Source organism: Lactuca virosa, chromosome 9 (assembly GCF_052849685.1).
Source record: "Lactuca virosa cultivar CGN04683 chromosome 9, Lactuca_virosa_CGN04683_v6, whole genome shotgun sequence".
In the NCBI taxonomy this organism is placed as follows: domain Eukaryota; kingdom Viridiplantae; phylum Streptophyta; class Magnoliopsida; order Asterales; family Asteraceae; genus Lactuca; species Lactuca virosa.
This window is the reverse complement of record NC_136434.1, coordinates 149412197-149422109: the sequence shown is the minus strand read 5'-3', so window position 1 is coordinate 149422109 and position 9913 is coordinate 149412197. Positions and strand designations below refer to the sequence as shown.

At 36.2% G+C, this 9913-nt stretch overlaps 2 protein-coding genes across 2 annotated transcripts; both read right to left on the bottom strand.

The window, feature by feature from the left end:
- Window positions 1-812: 812 nt before the first annotated feature.
- On the bottom strand, window positions 813-1799 carry LOC145139912 (receptor-like protein kinase FERONIA). The gene has a single exon (XM_079073576.1). It carries the CDS (start codon window positions 1797-1799, stop codon window positions 813-815), a length of 987 nt encoding a protein of 328 aa, XP_078929702.1.
- Window positions 1800-3332: 1533 nt separating this feature from the next.
- Window positions 3333-8678, bottom strand: LOC145136397 (potassium transporter 7-like). The gene is made up of 9 exons (XM_079070514.1): window positions 8177-8678; window positions 6344-6572; window positions 5988-6236; window positions 5815-5865; window positions 5434-5694; window positions 5116-5283; window positions 4761-5015; window positions 4158-4680; window positions 3333-4060 (listed from the first exon to the last, which is right to left on the bottom strand). The coding sequence occupies exons 1-9, from the start codon at window positions 8462-8464 to the stop codon at window positions 3544-3546; spliced, it is 2541 nt and encodes an 846-aa protein (XP_078926640.1). The 5' UTR covers window positions 8465-8678; the 3' UTR covers window positions 3333-3543.
- Between the last annotated feature and the right edge of the window lie 1235 nt (window positions 8679-9913).

Sequence of the window (9913 nt, the reverse complement as noted above, 5' to 3'; positions counted from 1 at the left end):
TAAGAAAGGAAGAAACGTATTTATTGCAATTTAATATATATATATATATATATATATATATATATATATAATACTTTACATATATAAATATGACTTTAATTTTAAAAATTGAAACAAACCAAAAATTGACAAGTGGATAATATGTATTTCAAAAACACCTCAAAATGACAAGTGTCAAAACTCATAAAAAATTGACATGTGGCAAAAAAAAAAAAAAAAACTTTCATTTGTTAAGGAGAATTTTAAAAGAAGTCTCAAACTTTTTTCTTGGGTAGTCCCTTAGTTCTCAATCAAATTTATTTAATGGTAATGAATTACGAAATGACATGTTTTCTTATATGATTAGCCGTGAAAGAAAATTAATTTAAAAAATAACATTTTACAGTTACCTATAAGCTTTTACTTGTGCCGTACGTACAAACATCAATTGAACAAATTTAGGTTTAACATACAAGAACTCAAGTTCCTATTATCAATAAATACTTTTCAAAAATCATTTCACGTATATTTAACCAAATATGGTCAAGAAAGTAATTCAATATTGAGTCGGCTGTAGATCATCATCAGCAGAACATACAAGAGAAATCTGAATATAAACAAGGGAAAGTTGGATAGAACCGATACAATTGGAACCAACCCCGTGGGCTTGCTTAAGGATGTAGGGACTGACATGATTCGAAAAACCAGGTGGCTGTGGCTGATGCATGAAGACAATTTCTTGTAAATGACCGTGAAGAAAAACATTATTCATGTCAACCTCGTGAATCTAGGGGTGAGCATACCCGCCCAAATTTTTCTAGGACCAAGGGAGACTATGACTTTGAGGTATTTTGATTCGTATTCTTCCTATTTGCAGCATCAAGTTGAATCAAAGCAGATTTGGTTCCTGTTGCTGCTGCATTGACTTTACCTTTGAAAATAGATCTTAGCTTCTTAATGAATCCCTCTTCATCAATAACAGAATTGTCGCTTTTGCTTTTCAATTCTTGTGAAAGAATAGACTTGAGCTTCATGACAACCTCCGTCATGGTAGGGCGGTTTTTGGGTTGCGTGTGCAAACAGTGACCTGCTAAGCTTGCAAACTCCTTCAAGCACTTTTTGGAGATTTGCCCCATCAGTCTCGGATCAATAATACGATCGACTTTTCCCTTTCCCTGTTTGATTTGCTCTTGAGCCCAACCTGCTAAACTCCATTGCTCTTCATCATCAAAGCTTCTGTCCACCGCTTTTCTCCCTGACAACACTTCAAACAGCACAACCCCAAACGCGTAAACATCGGATTCTCTTGTCAATTTTCCGGTATTGTAATAGCACGGATCCATATACCCAAATGTCCCTTTCACAGCGGTGCTCACGTGAGTTCGATCTATTGAACAAGTTTTAGCCAATCCAAAGTCGGAAATCTTAGCATTAAAGTTTGCATCCAATAAAATATTGGATGACTTCACTTTCGGCATCAACTCATAAACGAGGATCATCTCTTTTTCTTCATTGCAGTAACCAATTAGGGATACGAGGCTACCATGGCTGAGCTTAGAAAGGACTGCAACTTCTGCTTCGAACTCATGGGCTCCTTGGGTGGACGTGGAATCCAATCGTTTAATTGCAACTTCACCTTGTGACAAGTTATTGGTGGAAGATTTATACACCTTGCCGAATCCTCCACGACCAATCACTAAAGTCTCGTCGAAGTTGTTGGTTGCCGATTGAATCTCTGCGAGAGTAAAAAGTTGACATCTTGACCATAGAACCTGGTCAACGTAGTCACCAAACGCATCAACATAAACATTAAACACCATCGTAGGACCTTTGATTCGAGCTGCAGTGAATGGATGGCTTCTTGTGTTTGTCTACTTATTCCTTATTAAACTCCTCCAAATTAATTTAAATTACTGGCTTCTTGAAAAGCCAATCAATAAGGACTTTTTTCAAAAAAATCCCAAACACGCTCTAAACACCATCTTGACGTCTTGTGATGTCGGCGGATGCCCATTAATGTAAGGAAATGCAAAACGGCTGTAATGGTTAGATTTCACATTAACGTCACACCATTTTTTTTCGTTCTCTTTTTTAACACTATCCATGAGTCATCTAGAAAGTCATATTGTTCCTAACTTCCTATCTTCTATTCCTAGTCTTTTTTAATAATATATTTAAAAATATATTAAAATAATAAAAATATATTTTTAATTGAATAAGATTTTTATAACTAAATTTTTTAAAAAGATTATATTTCATTAGTAAATTAAAATTTGAAGACTAAAATAGAAGAGCCGAAGTGAACCTTAAATTTAAAAGGTTAGATAAAAAAAATTGTAGGGGGCGGTGGGAGTATCAAAAAGTAAGATCTTTATCCATTGTTGAAACTTGATTACCATAATTTTTTTTTAGTCATTTTATGTTAAAATCGTATCTCGGGTGTAAACCAGAAAAACCATGTTATTTATATAAATATCACCAACTTGTTGTGACCATGAACATACTTCTAACACACATTTCCTCTCCCACTCCACATCAGCACACCCTCCTATCCCACGCCACATCAGCATCACATCAATTTGTCTTTCTTACCACCGCATCATACACCAATCCAACACCTATCCCTCAACCATGGAAATGGTCTCCCTCCAATCCCACACCTTTCTTATTAAAAAAGTGTGGAAATAGTGATTTATAAGACTAATTCATTGCTTCTTAGATTAAGACTTACATCACAATCACAACAAAAGAAAATCAATGGAGCTTCTTCATCATCTTATGCTCAAGAAGACATTGAAGCACCCAAAAGGCCAAAGCCCTCACCTAGATTATTATGTATTATTATTATTCAACACCGTTGATTTTATAAGTTTTTGAACAGTTGGATTGCAATATGTTCAAACATAGATGTCTATATTTTTAGGTATTTTTTTGCGATGGTGTTGTGGGCCATGTCGAGTATTTAAACATTTATTGAATATGTTGAGTCTTAAAATGGTAAAAGAAAAGTGAAGTGACTTACTAATACATCCTTAATGACACTTGAAGATGATGATGATGGTAGTATTAAGTGAATTACATCTCAAAATTTGATGATGGTCAGAACTAGGATTCATATGGCTTTGAGGGGAAGTGTTTATAGAGGAATAAATGTTCCATATCATATTTTGGTGATAAACCAAGTTGTGGGTCTTTCTGTGTAAAGGGGTGAGACTAGACTTGTACAACATAAGACTGCAATTCATTTCAAAGGAATCCAATAAACAAAAACCAATTATTCCTATTATGCCCTTATGCTTTAAAAATTAGAAGCAAATACGTATAACTTGAGTAGAGTAGTAATAAGCAAAATGTATAAAAAAAAAATCCATAATTAATTCGGACACTATATTCATCATTCATGATTCATGTGTATATGCCCATCAATAATAAAAATAACTACAACTCCCCAAAAGATCAAAATCGGCACAAACAAGCGTGCCAAACAAACACTAATAATAATAATAAATAATAACAAGTGAAGCAGCAACTTATTTTCTGACGAAAATACCCAAAGTCAACAAGTCAAACCATATAAGTCATGGCGACCTGAATCAAGTGCGTATGCGGCACACTCAAAGTCGCGATACCCCTCCTGCAATTCTTCCTCATAAACGCATAAAAATAATTAATAACCAACTTCTTAATAAACCAAGATTCCTTTTTTGCCCTTATGTCCCCATGTCCCATAAGGTAAACCACCCCAGACTCCTTAGCCTTATGCAAAAACGCCAACTCATTCTCTAAACTTAGTTCCGGATCCGTGTGCCCACTTGCCTCCGAAGTCGTTGCTTCCATCGGTGGTGGTTGGGGGTGGTACTGGTTAATTACGTTTCTGCCCTCCGGGACACCGAAATAGACACTACCGTTGGGGCCCACAAGTACCCTCGACGGGTCATTTTCAAAATCGGAATCATCATCGTCCCCATCGCTTTCCAACTGTCTTTCTTGGGCTTCACGCCTTATGAACTTTTCTAAGCTTTCAATTAAAAGCTGCTCGAAGATTTGGTGGTTTTCTTTTCGTACGTCTTTGTATCCATACCTATCAAATTTTTACCCCATTATATAGCATTCTACTCTGAAAAATATTTAAAATTTTTTTTTTTTTTTATTAAGATATTATACTTTGAAAAGTCTACCTGGCAATACAGCGAAAGATATGGTAGCCTTTAGAGCAAACTCTTCGAAACAGAAACCTCTCATTCTGAGGGACAACAGGAACAGGAACATATTTTATACACACAAAAATAATCATGGAATGGACAGCTGGAAGGGTGGTTAAAAAATGTCCGAAAATGGCAGGAACACCCTTCACAAGTTCATTATAAAGCAACCCAATGCCAGGTGTCCTGACAGTTCCAAGGTTGCATCCTAGCTGGCGTAACACATCCATTGACATTTTTTTCTTCACCTCTGTTTCGTATTTGAGCTTGCTCCCGTAGTTCCAGATGCACATGATGAGGAACACAACTATGGAGAACAGCAGAATGATCCAGCTTCCGTCCCCGATTCCGCTCAGGACGGAGGAAAGGAATAGCAATTCCATTCCGAGGAAGAAGAAGGAGAATATGATGACAGTGGTTATGTTGATCTGCCATATCAGGAGCATTACTAGGGTTACTAAGAAGGTAGTCATCATCATCACTCCAATCTCCGCAATACCTGTGCATTTTATTTTTTTAACAGTAATAGATTGTACTTGAAGGGCATTTATGTCTTTTTAAAAGAAGTAGTAGTGGTACCGTATGCATTCCCGATCTCATTGGTGCTTGCAATACAGCAGACAAGAAGTACAGCAGAGGCCATGAGAAACCAGTTGATAACAGGGATATAAATCTGACCCATAAACTTGCGAGAAGTATGAACGATTTTAAGCCTGGGAAAGCAACCAATGGCTGATGATTGTTTGATACAAGAGAAAGTTGCTGTTGTCATTGTTCTACTTGCAATCAATGCAGCAAAATTAGCAATCAGAAACACAGCCCAAAAACCTCCATCTGCACACACACACACACACACACACCATATCAGAATTAGACATTTGGTTTGGATGGTATCTTTTAAAGAAATTGTTCCTTCCAAAATGTAAAATCTGACCAGGAATTGAAGAAAAGAAAGCCTGCTGTGGGTCCCCATAATTATCCATGAGATATGCAGCTTGACCCATGTAACCCAACATAAGGCATGGAAGTACAAGAAATACAAAAGTGATTTGTATTGTTCTCACTGGAAAATAACAAAGATCTGCAAACATCGCTTCTGAACCTATATATAGAATACAAAAAAAAGAATCAAACCATTTAGAATAGGGTTAAGTGCAATAAATATTAAATAACAATGTACTTTTACTACTTAAAGTTTGGAAATCAAGATAAACAAGTATAGATGTGAATGGAAATGAAGATAAAGATTTACCAGTTGCACAAAGAAGGCATCCACCCAAAGAGTACCAAGCTTTAGTTGGGTTCCTTTTGAAATAATAATAGATGTGAATGGGATTAAATGCCTTGACAACACTGCTATCATGTTTCACAAGATTGTAGATACCAATGCCACCAAGAGAGCAGAACCATATAAATAAAGCAGGCCCAATAACAAGCCCAACTTTACTTGTTCCATATTTTTGTACACTGAACAAGATAATAAGATACGCAACCGAAATCATCACCACATGATCTGCAACAAATAAATAAATAAACAAAATTTTTTAAAAGAATAAAGTGACTTTCTATTTAAAAAAGAAAAGAAATCAGCAAAAAGAACACTAGCACAAAATTACATGTAGGATCATGTCACCTTGCTCAACTGCAGGAAATGCAACTTTTAAACCACGAACAGCAGATATTACTGCATCAAAGAAATTATAAGTGAGTGCTAGAGTTAGGAAAAGGACCAAATGCAAGAAACAGCAGCTTACTTCCATTTATTTGAGAAAGAAAAAGTGGTGTTTAAAATAAATAAATAAATACCTGACATTGCAGGTGTAACAACCCCATCAGCAATGACCATGGAGGTGCCAGCAAGGACCAACACTAAAACAAGCTTTTTCATTGTCAATGAATTCTCAAGATGCTCTTTTATTTTCAATGACCTTTCAAGTTCTGCAGATGGCACCTTCAATCTGAAGCTTGATATACGGGTATCAGAAGTAAGCTGATTTGGTAGAAGACTGATCTTAGCATGTCTACATATAAGTGAATATAAAGCAAATGTCCCACCTGCAACATGTAGTCAAGTACAAATCAACATTATACATATATAGATATTACAAGGAACCTGTAGTATTAAAATATGGAATAGTATTAAATATATTTACAAAAGTTACCTTCACCATCATCGTTTGCCAGAAGAACAATGAGAATGTACTTGATGAGTGGGATCAAAATCAATGTATATAAAACAAGAGATAGAGCCCCAATGATATCTGCATTTGTTTCTATTGGAGCTCTGCTGAACATCACACTAAAGGTATAGAGTGGACTTGTTCCAACATCCCCAAAAACAACACCAAGTGTCTGAAAAACCAGGAAAATACTCTTTCCAAGACTAGCATCCTGCAAAAGTACACTTCAAGCTTTAGAAATAATGACATGTTGTATGAACACATGGTACAATCAAATTAGAAATGGAGAAGTTAAGAGTGGTTTCTTTTTTTTTTAATGGCTTGTTACACCGTCTATTTTGTTTAATGCTCATAGCATTTGATGAATGAAGCCCTAAGACCTAGTATCATGTGCCCAAAATACCAAAAAGAACCACTTATAATTTATGGAGTGTAAATTTGTAAAAATGGGATTTTTCATGGTGTGTAATGCGATACTCCTTGGTTAGTGGTGTCACACATGGGATCAGTATGGATCCTTCCATGATGGGAGCAATGAAAAAGTAGCCTATTCCTTTCCGTTAGTAAATCACATACACATTCAACACACATCCTTGAGTGTCTAACATTTTTGTTTTTGGTGAACTAAGTGAGTTATGCAATGCGATTTTTCTCAATTGTCAGCTAATTGTTGCCTCAAAGATACATAAGAGTGCCAAAATCACTTTGTCAGCAAAAGAGTTGTATTGTGTGTGCTCTCAGTTTATTGGTTGAGCTTTTAGTGTTCATTTCCATTCACGTAGTTCCAGATTTTGCTTTATTTTTGTCTAGAGGTTTTCAAGTCCATAAGAGGCCTCATTTGGACATTGTGACTTGGCCATGGGACCACCTGGAACCCTTGCATAAAGAAGGCTAGGGGTTAATGGTTATGTAATAATGAGTTTTCGGGTGATACAAGAAATTATGTAGAGCAACTTTTATTTGCCAGAAATCTTCTTCCTCCTGTTAAGATGTTTCATCTTGGTGGTGTGGATGTCCCCTTTCCTCTTAATGAATTCATGATGGATTTTTTTTCCTTTACAGATTATAGTTGTGGGTACTTCACTAATTATTTTGCTTATAATATCTTATAAGTAACTTCTGTGTTTGCTGTCCAACAACCCAGCTTTCTGTTCATCTCATGAGATATGATCAGTAACTTCCATGTTTTCTGCCAGCAACATTGCTTTCTGTCCATCTCATACTTTCACATCACATCTCTACAAAAGGTAGTGCTACAAATTCAGACTCAACTAAATCCTTATCTCAAAGTGTTTGTCATAATCCAAGAAAAACATGTAGAGAATAATCGCAACCACATATGGAAGTTTCCAAAAATTGCTAGAGCTAAATTAATACTAGAAAAGGAAGTGGAGCGAATTCAGACTCAAATAATTCCTTATCTCAAAGTGTTTGTCGTAATCCAAGATAAAATGGAAAGAATAATCGCAACCACATAGAGTAATTTCAAATAATTGCTAAAGCTAAATCCATACTAGAATATTGTTTCCCTAAATTTTTCTAGATGTTCAATCCCTTTAGAAGCCCCGTTCAGAGCTTAAAAAACGTTTAGCAGGAGGATGATAGCTTGAACAGTGAAGTGCAACTTGAAGTTATGTATATTCTTAGTACCAAAGGTTGCGATTTCTAGCATTTAACATCTAGTTAAGATAGTTACCAATTTCTTCTCGAAATGAGAAGAATTTGTATCCATCGTGGAGTTAGAATTTACTAATACGGGTCAGTTAGAACGGCTAAAATCAATGGAGCTACTGACAGAAGATCGAGACAGCGTACCTCGTATTCACTCCTGTGAGCGCCAGGGACCTCAAGGGCTTCGACGCCAAACGAATCAATCCTTGGCCCAGTCCGAATCAACTTCTGGTATAAACTATCTTCATCCTCCGAATCCATGTCATTTTGCAACGTAAAATCATCCCCGTCATCATCACCATTGTCCTCGTAATCGATCTCTGAATTCTCTTCGTCTTGAAACACCCATCGATGAGATTCCATTGAATCCATGGAACTTAACCCTCCGTTTCCCTTACTTGTACTCCCCCTGTCCGATCCGTCTTCCGCCATTTTTAAGCCTTCTTTTTCCGTTTCGCACTATCCAATCAACGATTATGCTCCAACTGTTGTTGATGCTCCATTTGGTGTAAATTTTTGTTGTGGAGAAATCGATCAAATCGAAACCCTAAAAAGAGATGTGAAAGAGAGTGAGATTTGTGAAGAAGGAAGTGGTGGTTGTTTCTCTTTCTGTAGCGGTTTTTTCCTTTCGTTCAATTCGCGAATTCGGCTGAAAGTGCCCATTTTTAATGTAGTGTTACGTAAAAATTAAATATCATAAAAATATTTTTTAATAAAATAATGTTAGTTATGTATAACAATTACTATAATATTTTTTGAATGATATTTCAAATTAATATTATAAACTTTGAAAGGTATACTAATAAGTTCAATACAATTACTTTAACATATATATTTGTCTATAGTATGGTTATTAAATCAATAGGTTCAAGTTCAATATTTATTGTCTATAGCATTCATGAATGTTGTAGCAAACTTTTGTTATGTCTAACACCTTAGACAATCTTACAAACTCATTTATGACAATCTACCCTCATAACATACTTCCAAAGTATGATCGACTGTGGATAGTTTGAATAATCTTGTTATTCTGGAAGTCAAAACATGCAAAAATGAAACAATAATAAACAATTGACACAAGACAGTAACTTTACTTATAAATAAAACTCTTTTTATTCAATCATCAAATGTCAATTACATTTTAACTATTACAAGTTTCTAAATATCTATCTAATCACTAAAAACTAATATCGTCATTCAGCCCGATACTCCTAGCATGCTGCAAGTGCTTAACCCTACTCAGTCCCTTCGTAAGGGGATATGTTGGGTTCTCCTTTGATGATACCCTCTTCACTATAAGGAGTCCTTCTTCTACTCGATGTCTTATGAAGTGATATTTTATGTCGATGTGTCTGGATCTGTCATGATCCCTTGGTTCCTTGGTTAAGGGGACCGCACCCTCGTTATCACAGAAAATCTCCATAGGCTTCTTTACAGCTGGTACAACCCCAAGGTCTCCGACGAAGTTCTTCAGTCATATTGCCTTCTTCAACGCTTCGCTTGCTGCTATGTACTCTGATTCACACGTTGAATCAGCTATTGTCTCATGTTTGGAACTTTTCCATGTTACTGCTCCTCCATTTAGGGTAAATATCCAGCCCGAATGAGAGCGGAAATTATCTCTGTCGGTCTGAAAGTTGGCGTCACTGTACCCTGTCACTCTCAAGTCTTCACTCCCACCGAGGGTAAGGACCCAGTCCTTAGTCCTTCGCATGTACTTAAGAATGTTCTTAACTGCCGTCCAGTGAGCTTTACCAGGATTCCCTTGATATCGACTAACCATGCTCAAAGCAAAGTCTACATCTGGGCGAGTACATGTCATAGCATACATGATCGAGCCAACTGCGGAAGCATATGGTATTCGACTAATTTCTGCTATTT

Coding starts and splice junctions, on each gene's coding strand:
- LOC145136397 (XM_079070514.1), bottom strand. CDS start 8,464: ATGGCGGAAGACGGATCGGACAGGGGGAGTACAAGTAAGGGAAACGGA. Junction 5,284..5,433: donor ATGCCTTCTTTGTGCAACTG/GTAAATCTTTAT, acceptor TTCTATATATAG/GTTCAGAAGCGATGTTTGCA. Junction 4,061..4,157: donor ATCTTTCGCTGTATTGCCAG/GTAGACTTTTCA, acceptor AAAATTTGATAG/GTATGGATACAAAGACGTAC.
- LOC145139912 (XM_079073576.1), bottom strand. CDS start 1,799: ATGGTGTTTAATGTTTATGTTGATGCGTTTGGTGACTACGTTGACCAG.